The sequence below is a fragment of the Parasteatoda tepidariorum genome, chromosome 9 (genome assembly GCF_982258835.1).
Source record: "Parasteatoda tepidariorum strain Cologne lab strain chromosome 9, Ptep-v5.0, whole genome shotgun sequence".
NCBI classification, from domain to species: domain Eukaryota; kingdom Metazoa; phylum Arthropoda; class Arachnida; order Araneae; family Theridiidae; genus Parasteatoda; species Parasteatoda tepidariorum.
In genome coordinates this window covers 27324902-27345111 of record NC_141763.1, presented here as the reverse complement: position 1 = coordinate 27345111, position 20210 = coordinate 27324902, and the positions used below count along the sequence as shown (strand labels likewise).

At 31.6% G+C, this 20210-nt stretch overlaps 1 protein-coding gene across 1 annotated transcript in view; it reads right to left on the bottom strand.

Annotated features, from left to right (window-relative positions):
- The window catches only part of Trpm (transient receptor potential cation channel, subfamily M), a 264967-nt gene that overhangs the window by 122125 nt on the left and 122632 nt on the right, over positions 1-20210 (bottom strand). The window contains exons 2-3 of the mRNA XM_087151134.1: positions 16814-16890; positions 12944-13145 (exon numbers count right to left, since the gene is read on the bottom strand). Coding sequence (XP_087007260.1) covers positions 12944-13145; positions 16814-16890 — 279 coding nt within the window. The remainder of the gene's footprint in view (positions 1-12943; positions 13146-16813; positions 16891-20210) is intronic.

Sequence of the window (20210 nt, the reverse complement as noted above, 5' to 3'; positions counted from 1 at the left end):
CCGATTTTTATTAAATTACAACTTGATTCTGATTTTGTACGAATGCTTTTCTGAATCAATCGTTCCCAAGGGGTTAATTAATTTCATAAAAATGATTTTGACTACCGTTACGTTTAATTAATTTAAACATACATACTAAAAATCAGGACAGTTTTCATTCCGGAAAAAAAGAACCATTTTATTTCTATATTTGTAAAAAAAAAAAGTAAAAGGAAAGCTTTTACTATTTTTAATCATCAACTTTTTCTCTTTATTCAACTTTCGCCCCGATAAGCATTCCTAAATATACATGTTATAAATTTTAATATAACTTAGCAGTATCTCCGCCAGAAAAATAAGGTAGATGTGAATGAGTTTTTTCTCATTTCTAGGGAACAAACAACCCAGACAATAATAAATAAAGAGATATTAGCCCCTTAACTTGTGCCCTCGAGTTAACTCAAGCGCACTACACAGGTCAAACTGTATAGATAATTCTGCCGAGATAATTTGAGCGGCGTTGCACTTTATGCTGCTATAATTTTTCACACTCTAAAATAATCGAGAATTGAAAATAACAGTGTGAAAGTTAAGAAGAAAAAAAAATCGTTTAATTGATATTTATCATTTACACAGGATTGTAAGCTATAACACTCATAGCCTTTTTCCATGGAACAAAAACAGAGATGCCAACTTACTCCGCTTTGTAAAATAGTGGTAGCGAACTTCTGGTTACTCTATTAAAAAGTAAGCGTAACTGTCCTTATCTAACGAATTTTATTATATAATTTGCTACCACTTTATTTAAACTATTCCAGAGATGCCAACTTGCTCCGGACAGCAAATATATATATATTAAAGGGGTAGTTTATCAATTGTAATTCTTGGTTTAATAATTTCTGTTTAGTGGATTTTTATCCACCACTATTTCTTAATAATTCGTAGGTTTATATCATTCACCACTTTATTGTACTAATGTCATGCTGCACCTTTTTAAGAGCAAGCAACATACCTGCCAAATTTTAATCCCTTCCATTATGATTTTTCCCAGTGGTATTAAAATGGAATAAAAATTTCAATTTTAAGCAAAAAAATACGTTATATTTGAAAGAGCTTAAGCTGCCTACCATTATAATAACACATATTAATATATATGCTTAATTTTTTTAAGAATAGTGGTGATCAAAATCATTTAAAAACTTAGTTTATAAAAGAAAAAGATAGTATATATTTATTACCACTTTAAATATAAAAATAAAATTTTACGCCAAATGCGTAAAAGTTGGCAGGTATGAAGCAATAATAGACATATATTTGCAAAATTTGCTTTGTAATAATCTACCGTTTTTTTAATTATTTTGGTGTGTCCGGAGCAGTTGACATCTCTACTATTCCAGAAAGAGGAACAGTTGACATCCCTGCAAAAGCGCAGTATATCAAAATTGTCCACCAGAAGCAAAGACAATGTTCTAAAGTGTGTTTTTTTACATTAAAAAAATTGATTTTTTTTTGGTCAGTTTTTTTCAAAAAATATGTGTGTTAAGGGGTTAAACCATCCATGTCTAAACATAAAGATCCTTCTGGTTCGCTTGAAAAAGGCTGTGAGTCCGAGAGTCCTCACTTACTGGCTTTGACTTGAGTACTTCAACTATTGTCATTCGCTCATCGACCGGGATTCATGGACCTTGCATTCAAGATTTCGGACCATTTCATGCTGACTGCTGATCGACCATTTTCCTTTTCGAGTGAGTAATACGTATTTCATTCTCTTGCAATTATGTTTGGATGTAGCAAAGGAGGTAAAGTTTAGATTTGACCATTTCATTTTAATTACTGCAAAAATGCTATCTCGGCGCTGCGGACGTGGCGGCAAGATTACTCACACGCTCATCAAGAGAATTGTAATACCGGTGATATATCCCAACTACATAAAGCCAGATGCTAAGCCCGGTGAAATTTTTGAAGATGAATATGGACACTTCCATTGCTGGTCCAAAAGAGGAAGTTATTGCACGCTCAGCGATTTTAAAGTGCCCGAAGGAGCTATAAGACCATATTATTCGGCCAATTCAATTCCGGTACCTCAACAAATTACGCCTGAAAAGCCGACTACTTCAGCTGACGCCCCAGCTATGGAAATCAACGACGGAGACCAGTATACGGAACAGACCTCTGACTCAGAAAGTATTTACAAAAACAACACAGAACCTCCTACAAAGAAAAGGAAAAAGAAGAAAAAGCCAGCTGATGTCAAAAAAGCTGAAGATAATTACGCAATCACGACTACAAATAGCTGCTCTTCTTCACTGCTAGAGACCTCCACTATCTTAGCACCATCAGAATCCAAAGAGTATTTCAACAAAGCTCCAGATCCACCCACAACTTCAGTGAAAGTTCTACATAACAAGTTTACAAAAGTTTTAATCCGTGAACTACCACTTGACTTCAAAACAGAGGATATTTCCACTGAATTAGGGAAATTAAACATCGAAACCCACAACGTAATACAGTTTAAAAGAAGAGTGGGCGGGACCTACAGGCTCCTCCCACTTTTTCTCACAATCCTTAGAGTAACGGAGAATCACCGGCAAAAATTTTCACCATCACAGACATGCAGCGGATTCCAGTCCGAGTAGAACGTTTTCGTGGCGGTCGGGGACCGCTGCAGTGTTTTAATTGTCAGGAATATGGCCACGCTCAACGGACATGCAATGCACCTCCCAGATGCGTGAAATGCGCTGATAACCACCGATCCTTCGATTGTCGTAAGGATAGACTCACACCACCAAAGTGCTGCAACTGTGGAGAAATTCACACCGCAAACTACACGGGATGCAAAGCCCGCCCCAGCAGGAAGGGCCCTTGTGCTGTTCCTTCCACACCAGCTAAATTGGCTCACAGACTTGTATCACTAGTGAAAGAGCTGAAAGACCTACTAAAAAATGAAGAAGTGATTCGTCTTTTGCAAAGGATCCTAGGGTAGACCGCTCTAGTTCAGTGACATTTTATTTCTCATTTCCGGATTTTTCATTCAACATTGAACTCTAAATTCTAGACTTTCAATATATATCTTAATTAAACGTGTGCCAGCTAAATGTAGAAATTTAATATTTATCAATTTCTGTTTATACTTATTCATGTCAACCTATGTATATGTAATACAAATTATGCTTAGATTTAAATATGTCAACAGGTGTCAATTTAGATTCGATATTCAAATGCTATATTTACTATATTTATTTATGTCAACCTACGTATATATATTTCCAATTATGTTTATATTTATATGTGTCAATTTAGATCCGATATTCAAATGTTATATCAATTATATTTATCTATGTCAACATATATATATATATATATATATATATATATATATATATATATATATATATATATATATATATATATATATATATATATATATATATATATATATATATATATATATATATATTTCAAATCATGTTTATATTTATATGTGTCAATTTTAGTTTCGATATTCAAATGTTTATTTACCCAAGCAAAGTGCTTGTAATTTTGTATTAGCTACCACATCGACTGCTAAATTCAAAATGTTATCACTTTAAACTTATGTATATTTCTAGATGTATGGGATAGGGGCCGCTGCGCGGCCCAGGTGCCCAATTTTTTTATAAATAAAGTAAGTAAGTCCAAACATAAAAAGTGAGCTATACCTGAGAAATGATGGTGTTCTTTTTACCTATATCTTTTCATTATCTGTGTCTAAGCAAATCTGTTTTAATCCAAAATGTCAGTTACATTTATATCCAATTATATCTCTTATTTACTGACTGTTTTCTAAGTTGAGACTTGACATTCCAAAAAATTAAAAAGTGGTACGGATAGTAATTAATTACTTGTATTTCCCCAAAAGAACCAAAGCATTCGCATCTCATAATGGTACTATTTCAAACTGACTGCAGCGTTAAATAGTAAAGTTCTTATTAGCAGGCTTAGTAAATGGTAGAAGTCTCACACCGTAGACTTATTTCAGAGTAAATAAACTACCACTTCCACGAAATTACTTTCGTAATTATGGTGTTAAAATAAATTGCACGTTTACATAAAACGATTTACTTGTCTGTAAAAGCAGTTGTTTGAAGTTAGGGCTGTTAGCATCTTGGGAAAGTGAGAAAATTAATAGCAGCTTTGTTTCATTTCTGAATTTCCCACTAAATAAAGGATTTTACTAGTTTTAAGTTAAAACTGACCACCAATATTTACTTTTCCAGAATTATCCTTGCAATAAGATTTGAAATTCAGGTATAGTACGTGATTCCAGAAAAAAAGTTTCATAACCATAATTATTTTAAAGCTAATATTTTTTTATAAATACCCCTCTTCAGTTCCAAGTATATCGTGACAAAAATTTCGAACAAAAATAACATCAGAGAAAAAAAAATTCTGTTGCATAAGATTTTTGATCTGTTCTGTTAGATGTTTCGGTTAGAACGATTAGATATTTTCGCGTCGTTGATTTCAAATCTACCATCAGTTACTTTTATGCCAATCTACAATTTTTATATAAATTCAATTAATAATATATTCTTAGTCAGGATGTTTTTAAATTTCACTCGAGTGAATGCTAAGAGCCCTAGCATTTCTGCTACGTAGGAAGTAGTGGGATAGAACACGATAATACATTTGAGTTTAGGCTGTAATACATTAAGGTCATATGTTTTTTTTTGTCTTAAGTATTATTTTCGAAGGATCAGACAAGTGTTTCTGCATGTATATGAATCTATGCGCTCTTTATAAACTTGTACAATCAAACAAAAAATAAACAAAACTGAAAGTATCAGTTTGGAAAAAAAATCTGTAGCTTTCGAAGCAAAACTAATTACAGATTTGAAGTCCCCACTTCCGAATTCGAAAAGATCATACACTTGTATAAATGCAACGAAAAATTTGTTACCCAGATTACGCTTTTTTTACTACTGTATTACGCTTTACAGAATTTCGCTTTTTTTTACTACTGTATTACGCTTTACTGAAATTTCGCTTTTTTTACTACTGTATTACGCTTTACAGAAACTTCGCTTTTTTTACTACTGTATTTCATACATTGCTTTATACATCAGTATCATTACAAAACTAATAAGTTTGAAACTAATATAATTTCGAATAGGGTATAAAATCTTCTTCATTAATAAACAACCGAAACATCAATGTGAAAAAGATTACGTTACATAAAAGATAACTGCTGTTATCCGTTGAAATTATGCAAAAATTTTCGGATCGTGGCATCGATATTTCAAAGAATGCAAATCTCATTAAATGTACTGTGAGGAATTGGGGAAATTTGTAATCTACTTAATTGAAAACTAGTTTGTTCTTTATTAGCATTCTTGAAATTTCAATAAAATGCAGTATTGGAAGAGTAGTTTTAATTCTCCAATTTTCATTATCATAATAGAAATATGTACAGTCAAAACAATAAAATATTTGGCAATTTTATATTTTTACTCATTGAATTAACTATATAAATCAATAGCAAAGTTTTGGGAATAAAACTACGCAATTTTTGTTTTATGTGACGGAGCCTTGATTGAATTTCTGATTAAAATATGCACATTAATTAGAGAATCAATCTTCATGTTTAACCTAGACCACATCAACCAGCATTCCCTATTCAGTGCAGAGCTTTAAGTTTATACTCATCAAGAAGGAAAAGAACAAAATGTAAACTATTAAGATATTCTTTTAATTTTAATTAGTCTAGTTTTTCTAACAGTTATTGCATATCTATGGAATTATTCCCGAAAGAAAGCAAATTTGCCGATAATGGATTCATATAGGTTTAGGCATGGAAAGTAAATACTGGTGGATTAGGTTATAGTTAGGAATAGTAAGAGCTTATTTTATATCTCCCGGAGTCCAGTTATAAATGAAATGGTTTTACTGCCAGGTATTTTTTTCCGATTAAGAAGGAATATTATTTTAATATGAGGGTTTATTATTATTAGATTAATGTTAGATGCCAACAGAATTTTTTTCTTAGATCAATATCAAATCGAAAAATGTAATTAACTTACCCTGATTTGCAATAATTAGCCCATTTCAGGATTAAAACAATAAAAACATTTCTTGTTTTAAAAAAATTTCTACTCATTGAATTACTGTGTATGATAAGTGCATAAGTACCGTAGATGTTACTGTAACTTTTATATTGATTTTATTCAAATGAAGTTTACAGTAATATACTACTGTAAACTCTTAGTTAACACTTAAAACCTTAGATTATTATTTAAAATATATTTATAACCAAATAAATTTTGAAAAAAGACGCAAAATCACTACTACTTTAGCATTTTTTTTGATGTTTGAAATTCCTTAAGTTAATATAATAAATTGAATATTAGAGGTAAGATTAGAAGTAACTTGATGGTGCATTCTTGATCACAAACTATTATTTAAATAATAAATTAAAAAAAATATGAAATTAAGTCTCAAAGAAAAACTTAATAGAGTCAAGAGATTCAATTTTTAATTTCTTATGAACTGAGAAAATCTATATATGATAATAAAAAAATATTAAATTCTTCTTAACTCCTTGGAAGTCCATAATAAAAATGGTGAAGCAATTTTGGATGATGGATGCGTGCTGTAGATTTTCCGATCAATTCAATATTAAAAGCTAAACTTCATGTCAAAAAAATTTTTTTATTGCCAAACTAATAAAGTTCAAGGAAACTAATTTTTTTAAAGAAAAAACTTAACTTTTTTAAATTTAGTTTATAACATATATATATATATATATATATATATATATATATATATATATATATATATATATATATATATATATATATATATATATATATATATATATGGAAAAAATTACAGAACAATGAAAAAAGGGGGAAAAAAAAGAAAAATAATTAATAAAAATAACAAGAAACCGGAAAAAAAATCTGAAAAAAAAAAATTAATGAAAATCCCGAAAATAAGAGATATAATCTTTTCATCAGCTCTCACGAGTATATCCGCAAAAAAGAGTACTTTCTAATATTGTATCAATATTTTTTAAAAAATTTTTTTTAATGGCGGGGTTGTATTGTCCCATTGACCACTTAATGCCAGAACTGCTACTCTCTTCTCGTTAGCCACTGGGCACCTCCGGCGAAGCCACGGCGGTGGAGCAACATCACCCACGTCACACAACCACTAACTCGTTTATTGGGCGGGTCACATTCACACAAAAGAGAAAGGACATAGAACACAGAGAGAAAGAAACATCCATGCCCATAGCAGGATTCGAACCCACAACCATCGGCTCCGCAGTCAGGTAAGCTAACCACTTATCCACCTGGTGGCATATTGTATTATTATAGCCGAAGTAAAATATATCAATACAATAGTGTGAGGAGCAATCAAAAAATTTTTTTTTCAAAAAAATTACAACAAATAAAATAGAACACAATAAGTAAAAATATCACGTAAAAACAGAAAATAAAATATAAAGAAAAAAGAGAATAAAACATGAAATGAAATCTATAAAGCGAGTAGCTTATTTAATGAGCTCTATTTACTTGCAGCTTATGCGCAATAGATAAAACTTATTTTTTTTCATAATTTTCTTCGTGTTTTTTTTCTATATATATATATATATATATATATATATATATATATATATATAAATATATATATATATATATATATATATATATATATATATATATATATATATATATATAAATATATATATATATATATGCATTTTTCTAAAATACTAATCATCATTACTCTGATAATAATATCTATTTTTCCCGTCAAATTTGAAAGTTTATTTTCATTTTGAATAGATAAATTAGATTCAATGTTTTTTTTAAAACTAAGAAAGAGTTGTTTTTACCCACATAACTCCAAGTAGCCTTTCACATAGTGCTTTGGAGCTAGTGTAAACGAGTCTTAATTTATTATTTATTTATTATACAACTTAACTTATTATTTATTATGTTATAACTAATTTCAGCCTTAAGACAGTCTTCAGTAAATTATCGATTAAACAATGCTAAAGCTTTATTTCATCAATTTTAAACAGAGTTTTCTTGAATATTTAAAAATGTAGCAAATGCTAAGCTTTATTATTTAATTTTTGATAAAAAACATAAATTTGATTTATACTAATTCGGCCATCAAAATACATAAACAGTTTAACAAGTAAATGAGACTTGAAAATAGTGATACGAAATTTTTAAGTGATGGTAAAATTAAGCAACCTTTGCTAACTTTACATGTTATCGCAATTGCACTTTTATTATTGTAGAAATTTTCAAACTATCGGCACCGATAATTTATGTAAATTTTTGCCAGGGTTTCTACTGTTATTATAAAGATTTTATCGCGATAACGAAAGTAATATCTAAATAAGATTGGCTGCTAAGGTATAAATCAGTTTTATACATTTGCAACCAACACTATGCATTATTTAGCAAACAAAATATATGTGTGTATGAGAACTGTTCCTTTCCAAACTTCTAAGTAGTGGTACCTTAAAAAAGAAGCACGCACTACCACTATAAGATAAGTGCAGGGTAGAAAATTTATGTTAAGTTTTGCTCTTTTATCAAAACGATAAAAGAACAAAAACTGGTAAGAAATTTACTACAGTAGGAATTTACTACCCCTATAAGAAAAGTGCAGAACAGAGAGTTATGTTTATCATAACGTAAAAGAGCAAAAACTGGTAAGATTTCATTCTGACTTTTTTTCGCAATTAGGAAAATATCCATACTACCAAGATATAAGGGACTGTTTTTTTTAACTCAAGTAAAATTCAATATTAATGATTAGTTCATAAATAAGAATTGTACGGACTTATTTCACCCCCCCCCCGAAAAAAAAATCAGCTATAATTCAAATGATTTTACAACCAATTGTTTCCTCCTTTCCGAATTGTATTTTCCTAGAGGAACGTTTGTTAATATTGACTTGTCCTTACTGGCTCTGTCTAGTCAGTTGTTCGTAAAAATATGTAATAAGCATATTATTTCATAAAACAATAAATGTCAATATTGAAAACGATGAATAAAAACGGTCTAGATCGACGATTGAAAAGAAAATTAAGAATTTACTTTTCCTCTATAACCTTGTTCTTAAATTGCTAATTATCTATCAAATGTTTAGTCATACAACTACATATAAAAGTCTAACAGATTAGACAATCAGCTAAAATTTACAAAGAAATTTTAAGTGACAAATCTCAGAAGTATTTCTTTTGTATTTTTCATAATCATTATTTCTTATTTTCTCTACACATATATACTAGGTGCGGCGTTTATGAACTTAGGGCACATCATACGGATTGAAAACTGCTATGTAACCCTGGCAACCCAACAAGGACGCTTCCTCCATATGAATTAGCTCTTTGTCTACATTTGAAATAGTACTTTCATTTACCAAAATTCCCCAAGGTTTATGCATGATAATAGGCTTGCATCACACATGTTGAGTATATTTATTATGTTTTTTAATATATTATTACATTCATTCCAAATTCGATTTTAACCGGTTAAATATTTCTGGAAATAACCGGTGAAATTTAGAACATAAGTGTAATATTATGGGTGAATTGGGTTGCACGTTACTTTGGGCGACAAAAAAAAAGTTTTTAAGATTCATATTTAGAGCGCTCTTAACAAAACAATCAGCAGAAAACAACAACTTCAATAATTGATTAAGTTATTTACATTCAATGCTAAAAACTATCAATACTTTCCCGTTGAGCCGTGGTGGCTCAGGAGATTGAGCGCTAGCCTCGCAATAAGGTTACCCAAGTTCTAATCCCAACAATCGCTGGTGGTTATGAGTTCTGCTCCCGCTCGCTCCTACCACAGTGCCGACGTAAAATATCCCCAGTGGTATACGGATCAGGGGTTAAAGTGCCCTTTCTGTACCTAACGTTGGAGGTTTTTGTGGTTATTCACTCTATGTAATGTTAAATGTGGGTTAGTTCCATCAAAATAGCCACCAATTCTCTTAAGGTCTGGTTTCTTAGGACAAGCGCCTTATCTGGGCGTCAGCGGAAAGTTGACGTAGAGCAGACGCCAAAAAAATACTTTTTTGTTAGCTCAGCGTGAGCAGTCGGTCCAACGCAGACATTATCTCTAATTGCGCATGCGTTAATAACGTAAACAAATATTTATTTTGAATTTGTATTGATTCTGTTATTGTCGGCCAGTTGATAGAGAGATGATGTTGATAGAGAGAACAAATAATGACTTTGTCCAAGAAAAAACACATTATAGCTGAGCTAAATGAAGAGTGCTATGTTTAATGAAGAAGCTATGTTTAATGTCAAAATCAAAATCTTGGCTGATTTCAATGTGCTGTTAGATGTTGTCCGCCATTGCTTCTGTGGTTAACGTCACGTTGTAATCCAACTGCAGTTGAGTTGGACGGCAATTGGGTATAATATAAAAAAAACACAGCTACTTCCACTTAGTAGGAATAACATTTACCATGACGCAATGCTAAATTCTATGCCACTATCCACATAAATCAATTATTAATCAAAAATCGAATATCAATTACTTTTCTTCATAATGCAATAAAATCTGGCGAGCAGCTATTTAAACGATCAAACACTTTGTTTGTTTATTTGTGGCTTGAAGTTAGGCTCGCAGAAAATGTCGTTCATGGGTTAAATTTAGTAGGAATAACACAACCTGTGACGTAGGCTATAGTATACCCAATTGGGTATAATATGAAAAAAGCACAACTACTTCCACTTACTAGGAATAACATTTACCTTTTAGTTTAATTAATAAACTGAGTTTTAAATATGCTTACTAAATTCATAAACTTCGGTAAAACAACAATATAAATTATTTCCAAAGGAACTAGACTAATACAATTCCAACCTAGCGAGTAGCGACTTATAAACAAGACACTTCGTTTGATGCTTTTACTTGTTGCTAGAAATCAGGTTCGCAGAAAATGCTGTTTACTAGTTAAATTTAGTAGGAATAACACGATCTGTGACGTAGGCTATAGTATACCCAATTGTAGTTCAAGATGAGCGTTCGATGAAGTATACTATCAAACTCACAAATGGACCAATCAGAGGTTAGAGCTGATTTCCAGCTGACGGTATCCTGTCCTAAGAAACCAGGCCTTTAGATCCATCGAATCTCCCAATACTTGATCTAGAAGTCTTTTTGTATTCTGGGTTTGGTTCAAAATTACAAGGCTACACAGTTGAACATTGGGGGTCGTTAACTCAGAATTGGTTCGGAAGTTATAATTTTCCGTTACAAGTTTCGTATTAAAACTGAATTTAAGATATTGATTAGTTTTAGCTTGAAAAAAAAACACTTTTACGAATTTCAAATTTAGTTAAGTTCAGAAATTAAAAAGAATGTTACAGTGTGAAATAACTTTGATAAAAAATGCTACTCCATCATGCCTCTCTTACTAACATTAACTAAACATTACATTTGATCATTATATATTGTTGAAAACAATGAGGCTCTGTTTTATGTTAGAAAATAATGCTCGGTAACCTTCAATCGATCAGTGCTATTTCTTTGTAGAAAGAGGAAGTTTGAAAGGGTAGCGGAGCTTTTGTGGAAAAGAGCAATTAAGGCAATTAGTATGTTCTAGATTAAATAATTTCTTACTGTAGAATATGTTTGCAGGTAATACTAACTAAATAAAGAGCACCTGTAAATCAATTAGAAGGAGAACTTTACCTTTTAGGAACCCAGGCACTTTGGGAATGTACATAATTTATTTTGAAAATGTGTCATGGCAGAATTTACTCTTTGTTAACGAAATAAGATGAAAGAGGATCTATTTACACAGTGAATTTCAATTCAAATGAGTAATGCGCAAAAGAAATGCTCTATCAGAATTTCAAAAGGTGCACACTGAATTTAAAAGAAAAAGAATAATGTACTTTCATGCATTTGAATGAATATTTAGATAGTATTTAATTTTATTCTAGGTATCTTATATTTTTTCATTATATACTTTTAAATACAATAGTACTAATTATCAGGAAAAGATAATTAGAATATTTTTTTTTCTACATCTGTGGGGTTAAAATATTTTGGAGATTGAAAATGATTCATACCAAGAAATTCATTTAGCTATCATCAAAAGTTAATTTAATCTCTAAGACCATATTTATAGTGGGAAGGTGGGTTGGATTTTAATTTTATCCACTGTAAAAGTAGGCTATAAACTTGAATTGCTGTGCTTATAAAAAGTATTAACCTTTTCCGGCGCAGCAAATTTTGATTGAATTTGTCAGCATATTAGCAATGGGACTGAAGATCGTGATTTGGACTCTGAATTATTCTGGTTACTCAGTACAAGCCCTGGTGGGCTCTTACTGATTCATCGGATCTGACATGACTCACAAATATAAGAGAAAAACATGGTTAGTCATATAGTATTTGGAGGACACAAACATTAATATAGGAAAAAACAATGGCAATCTAGGTTCACAATCAGCGGACCCATCGGTTGCCCGCAGTTTCTGGTGGTTTGACCCCCGGTTACACCAGGCAGATATATTGTATATGAATGGTAATAAAATGAAAAAATAGGCTAAGTACAATATTTACATTATTTCTTGGATAGTTTACCAACCCATAAGAAAAAGATTGCCAGTGGGCTTCGTCTAAAATCTTTCATTAACGAAATCGCTGTCGGTTCTAGATTGTACAAGAGTGTAACGAGCGCTTTGCATTAGCTTATAGCTCTGTATTTCCACCTTTGTAAAAACAGAATTATGAGTAAAGAAATATACTTGAGCTCGATGAGTTCTAAAGAATAGTGGTTTCTAAAAAATGAACGTTTAGATGCAAGTAAGTGTAGATGAATAAGTTTTGCGAGACTAGACACAGCACCGGAAGGAGTTAATAAATTGTTTTCAGGAATCTATCTTCTTAGGCCACCTGTGTATTAGTTAACAATTTTAATGGCCTACCTGTGCCTTTAGAGGGTGGGCACTTCCTTGAAATTCGATGGTCCCAAAGGCGTCTGTAGGACTGGCAGCCGTGTGTCGAGATGGACTCCAATGTTCGTCAGCTGATGTTTGAGATGATGTGTGACTGTGAACGCTGTGTGCCCTATATAGGCTTTGGCTTGCACTGACAGGATGGTTGGCCAGCATACCCCCACACCCACATCTAGAATTGAAACAAAAATTATAATTAAAATAAGAGTTTTTTTTAAAATCTAATAATGAGTCGAAGTACAGAAAAAGTTTATCTGCGTATAATGCGCTAGAAATAACAAATCTCGAATATTTGTGAGTCAAAACTCACAATTTTTAATATTACCTTATTTTCTGGAAGAAAATACTCCACATAAATAAGAACAAAAATTATTGCAATGGACGTTTCTTAAAAATAATTATTAGGCGAAAAAATATTAATAGTTGCCACTAATAATTCGTAAATATTATCAAATAAAGGACAATCTGAGGAATATCGTTCTTCCTGAAATATATGCTTATTTATAATTGATTGGAATTAAAGGAGGTGAAGCATTTATTGTGCCGGTGTTTTACTGTGCATTTTTGAACGTCCAAACTCATCTTTAAAAAAAAATCTTAATTTACTTGAGCATTTGTTATATTATTTAAGCTTTTCGGTCAGTCGAATACCAGATAGCCGGGGTTTTACTGTAGTGAGGATGATTAGCTCTTGCTACTATACAACTATTTAGAGTTTACGATTGCATATAACTTATTGTCAAAAATTGTCTAACCTAAGTTAAAACAACGAGCCACCCTGGCCGACTGGTCATTCGTTAAAAGCTCCGAAGTATCAAGGAAGCTAGTTCTGTGTTTATCTGTGTAAATACCATCCTAACACTAGTCTTAACTATCTTAATGATGTTCTTTTCTAATTCGTGCTATCTACTCTTCAATTGGGGCCTCCCTAGCCGAGCGATATCGCAGGCCAAACACTGTGCGAAATGTGAAGGTGGCGGGTTCGAATCCCGTAATCCTGGATGTATTCTTCGTGATGTACTTTAATTAATTCTTCTATCTGTCCTCCTACTTGACAAAGAATTACCCCTCAAAGAATGGTATTTAGATAAAGAATCGTGTATGAATAAAACTGAGCACATAAGCTTAAATTGAGCACACAAGCCTGCAAAAGTATGCAATTGAAAGTTCTTCAATTTGACAAGGACTTAAGATGTGTACTTTGTATTGAGTACATAACCGTACACATGAAGTGGCTACTAAACATTTAAAATGGTTTAAAACATTTGTTGCAGCTAGACTTGCTATACTGCATAAGAATGGATTAAAGCTCGACGATTTCAAGGCTAACAGCATAATGGCAGCAATGTGGTTTGCATTGCCCACAGGCCACTTTTACTACTCAGACGAGCTAGTGCGTATTGATCTAAACCGGTTAGCCTTAGAAGCCTGGTCATGCACAATGACTGCCCTGTCCCTTAGCTACTGTTATTTTTTGTCTACTATAAAAATGCACTATTACATATTAGTATATAACATTTTACAAGTTAAATAATAAAATAACATGGCTGAAATATAAAAGCAAAAAAATTAAAGGATGACTAAAAATATTCTCCCACTACGTACGTATTTTGACGAAACCAATTTCAATATTTTCGAACTTAGCATCATTCGATTTCATTTCGAGAAACTTTGTATTTTATTGTTTCTCTTCAATTTAACATATTCGCATCGCATGAATAGAATTTTCGTTTCATAACAATGATAAGTTTTCGCCAGGAAACGAGAATTTTCATTTTTCATTTCTGCTGTATATCCGATAAAAAAAAAATACTAGTAACATCATTTTATTTATAGCTTAGTTTAGTGAACAGTTAAGGTTATGATGAACATAGTGGAAACAAAAACGCGCACGAAACTGTTTGCTACATGACTGCTATGAAACATTCAATTTGAAATATATTTTTCAATGCATATTTTATTTAATTAATTTGTTTCGAATGCATTTATATAGCAAAATAAGAGAAATTTCATATGCACTGACATTTATGGATGTTTTAATATCGTAAGTTATAATAGTTTACATTATTATAACAAGTATATTTTTAGAATGGGTTTAAAATGTGCATGTATAAAAACGTAAATCATGAAAAGCAGATAATTTATGAATAGATAAAACTAATCGATTTTTCAAAAATATAATAGATTTATTTCGATTACTTTTGAGTAGTGGTGCTCAAATTCATTCGGTCATAGTTATAGTTGGAAAATTCTGATTTTTGCAAATAGCCAACGCCATTGGCTAGTTGCATTGCAAAGGCAGTTTGCAAAGAGTTGAAATTTCCAATTAATCTAAAGCAATTTGAATTAAGCATCTTCTTTGATGAAAGTATAAGTATATTTTTTACTACCACTTTAAAAATGCATAGAAAATCTCTCTAAAACGTGTTTCCGCAGCTGCAAACTTCATAATTATACTTGTTTTGATTATCTTAAAATTTGAAATTTCCTACTGCAGTGTTTCCCATGAAATAAAACCACGTTGATTTTGTGGCAGAAAAATCAATTCGAACTAAATATACGAATTAAGAAAGTCTCTATCTACACATATATCAACAAGGATTAACTTAGTTCCTGCGCCAACTGAGCAGGAAAAAAATCTAACATAAAAAGGAGAAAAATGTCCCACTGTAAAAACTGTTAATAGCCAATATATCGATCATGTTTATTAATGACCTGAAATGTGTGATGTTGCGTATCATTTATTGAAACCTGGGGGACATTAGCATATATATTATCCCAGGCTTCAATGATGGCAGCCTTCAAACGGCAATAAATGGGTTCCCAGCTTCTTTTGCTTCTCATTGGGCAAGTTAAGTGTACCACCATCACCTGTAATATTAAAGTTAACCTAGCTTCTCCTCTACGTCGCATAGAGGCTATAGATTTGCAAAAGATGCTAGAGATTCATTTATTGCCTTTTATAGAGAGAACTGGTGGCACATTTCAGACTTTTAGCAGGACAATGCTTCAATTTAAGTTTGAAAATCTTCAGAGTAGGTTTTTTTTTTTGATAATAGAGTAATGGCCTGTTATTTCCCCGAACCTCAATCTCCAAGATAACATGGGTACAATCCTCAACGGGGCTCTTTATACCAAAAAGTAGCAGTTTCAACGAGTGGAAAAATTGAATGCTGCTTTCCTAGGATAATATTCATGCTAATGTCTGGCAGGGTTTAGTAAGTGATACAGAAATCATATGTTTTTGTTGATATGTAAAACTGGTTGTTACGTTGGCTATTAACAGTAGTTGCTATATATCGGCAGAATTCCTTTTTCCCCAACTATTTTTTCACTTATCCGATTTTTTTCCTAGCCCAGAAGAAGCAGGGCCTAAATTACTTTATATAAATGTATTTGGATATAGACTTTCTTGATATACACGTTTCATTCTTATTGGGTTTCTTTGCGGCCAGTTATGGCCCTAAATCAAAGTGGTGGCTTTTTTTTCAAGAGGCTCACTGTAAAATTGGTGAGGATTTATTATTAATCCACGGTATTATTTACAATTACACACTATTTACTATTAATTTCAACAAGAGAAAATCCTTTTAAAACATTTCCTTTTAATTGTTTTTATTGATCTTAATAAAATTTTGTGGGGAACATTTTATCAAGCTTAAAAGTGATTCATAAAAGTATAGAGATATTTTTACCTGTTTTTTTTTTATATAAAATATTGTATTCCGACATAAATGTGCATGTTTTTTTACTTATTTGTTTGGCAAGGATTCTATAAAACATATTGTGAGATCAGCACCTTACATAATACTTTTCTGTAAGTCAAAGTGAAAAACTTACCGGCCTGTTTCTTTTGTAGCAACATATCGAATGCACTCTCGTTTCTGGAAATGCTGCTCCACCCACAACTTGCTCATCTAAAAAATAAAGTAAGCACTGTTTAATATTGTTTTACAGCTTTGAAAATACTATTAAGTACTATTGATAACGGTACATTTCTACTTTCAATCCACTACCAGTAGCATTGAATGAATTTAAAAAAATGTACACCCTCCAACTACTAAAGAATATCCGTAATTTCATCAAATCTTTCAATTGGTAGTGAAGGTAGCATACTAGTATTTTAATAAATAAAAATTAAAAGAATTTCACCCAGAAATGCATATAAACATGGTTTATACAGATAAATAATGTGAGAGATAGACAAAAGGTCATGCTCTTAAGTTCTATTAAGCATTTTATTAAAATTCACTTAAAGAAATGTAAATACTTTTAATGAAAAATTCTGCTTTAATTCTCAACTACGAAAAAAATTTATTTGGCTGAAACATTACTTTTAAGAGGGTATGAAATGTTTTACCTCAGATGTTAGAGATGACAGAGAAAAGTAACTCTAATAAATACCCTAAAATAGAATGTTTTATATTCTTTGAAATGTTATTATAAATGGTTTAAAGTTAAAATTTTCTAGAATTGAACTGATTTTTACACAAAGAGGAAAATAAATGAAGAAGAGATTGCGGAAAAAATTTATACAAATAAATAGTCAACAGTAGCATATTTTAAATCTTTAAAAAACTATATTAAACCATGTTACATCATAAATTGAATTTATTAAACCAAGATTCACACATTAATAAACTACCACTTGAAAATATTTATTTGCTATCCGGAGCAAGTTCAGAGATGCCAACTTGCTCCGGACAGCAAATATATATTTTAAAGTGGTAGTTTATCAATTGTGATTCTTGGTTTATTAAATTCTATTCAGTAGATTTTTATGCACCACTATTTCTAATGAATTCGTAGGCTTATGTAATTCACCACTTTATCGAACTTATGGCATGCCATGCCTTTTAAAAAGCAAGCAAAAATAGTCAAATATTTGCAAAATTTACTTCGAAGTTATATACCGTTTTTTAAATTATTTTGGTGTGTCCGGAGCAGTTGGTATCTCTGCAAGTTGACATCTCTGCAGATACGTATAACAGAGATGCCAACTGCTCCGGACGTAACAAAACAATTCAAAAAACGACGGTAAATAACTACAACCTAAAATTTCTGTATATTCGGTTAACTTAGTTTTTTTTTGTAGGGTTTAACATTCTCAACTTCAACAATAAAAAAGTGGCGAAATGTATAAGCCTTCGATTTATTTAAAAATAGTGGTGAATAAAAACCTAATAAATCGAAATTATTAAACTAAAAATCTGACATTTAAAGACTAGCACTCAAAAATAATTATCCGCTGTCCGGAGCAAGTAGGCATCTCTAGTATAATTCAGAAAACTAATGTGAATACTAGGTTGCCAGTTAGCACATCTTAGATGAAGAAGTCGGGACCCCCGCGGCAGCGGGCAGGTACTTCAACAACACTCCTATCAAGTCAAGTCAAGACTGCTAGGGTTTTTCGATGTTAAGTTATTTCTTCTATTTTTTATTTGTGAGTAATATAACTATGATACTGGTATTAATGTAAAAAGTAAAATTAGTCTTTTTTTTCTGTTTGGTAAATATTATTTTGAAAAGTTTTGCGACAAACTTTTAACAGACACTATGCATTTATTCATTAGCTTTGGCAAAGTATTCGCTTATGTTCTGTCTTAAAATATCTGAGGTGCCCTGAGTATTTAAAAATTAATGAGTACAGTCACCAGAATTCTAATTACAGAGATCCCAACTGCTCCGGACTCGCCAAAGTAATTACAAATAATGGTAAATAACTGCAAATTAAATTTTGCAAACATTTGACTATTTCTGCTGGCTTTTTAAATGGCATAGCATGACATAACTACTCTAAAGTGGTGAATTATATAAACCTACGAACTATTTAGAAATAGTGGTGGATAAAAATCTACTCAATTGAATTTATTAAACCAAGAATCGCAATTGATAAACTACCACTTTAAAATATTTATTTGATGTCCGGAGCAAGTTGGCGTCTCTGTAATTATCTGACACAAAGAGTGAAAACCGGTAACAAATCACAGGTTATTTGTTACCGGTTTTTACTCATTTCCTGTCTTGATATATAAAGACCTTCAGCCCTCCGACTCGATATATACCTGTGCCAGATGGTTCATCAGACATACAAATATTCATAAAGACCTCAAGATCCCGACATTATCACAATATATTCACAAATTAAATACAGATTTCTTTAACAAGGCCATAAAATGTAACACAGCTAACTTCAACCAAATATTCAACTTTGAAAACTACAAAAAAGATATAAATTTCAGATCAATAGCCGCTCACTTTACATCCGGGGCCTCACATCACAATCATCAAAATAAATAATAGCCTCAACAAATTTCTTAATCACAGATCCACCCTATAGCATCAGATTCAACAATATTGAAAGATCTATCAAGCGTTTCCCCACGTAGACCATCAACCTGCTTCCAGTTCTATAGCCACACACAGTTTAAAGCAACCTGCTTTGTTTTATTTTCATTTATTCAAGCAAGGTACTTGAATCCCCCTCATAGCTACCACACTGCCTGTTGATCACAAAGCAAATAACGCATGAACGCATGCTAAATAAGGCATGAACGATGGGATAGGGGCAGCTTCGCGGCCCAGATGCCTAGCTAGCATAACTAAAGAACAAGATTTACATGGACTTTTTCGATATTATATACAGATTTCTTTAACAAGGCCATAAAATGTAACACAGCTAACTAATATGGACTTTCAGCCCTGGATTCTACCCATTCACTCAGACGAAATAGTTAGAGCCCCTGGAAGGGCTGATAACTAAGATATCTAATTTACAAAGATTTTACCCACTAATTTTTACGATAACTTATCTGCTATCTGATTGATGATAGATTAAAGCATTTGAATTTAAAACAAAAATATTTCAAGCAATGTTTTTCCATGATATAGTATCGTTACTTGAGAAAGAAAAATAAAGCCCAAGTGTTTTTTTAAATCCTTTTCAGTGCACTGTTGCCAGTCTAGCAACACATTCAAAAAATTTTACAAACCTTTCGAAACTTAAAAGTAATTACTTTTAAACCATTAGCAACCAGTATTCCTTAAACTAAAAAGAGTCAAATTATGTTAATTCACTTAAAATCTATTAAGGACGTACTTTCCTGTCTAACTGAAGTTTTCTAAGTTTACTGTTCCGCACATTAAAGTCACAATTTGTTTCAAGTAATTTTACTCATAATTTATATGCTTAAAAATTGAATTGAGAAAGTCCCCTGGTTATTTCATTAGTCTGCAG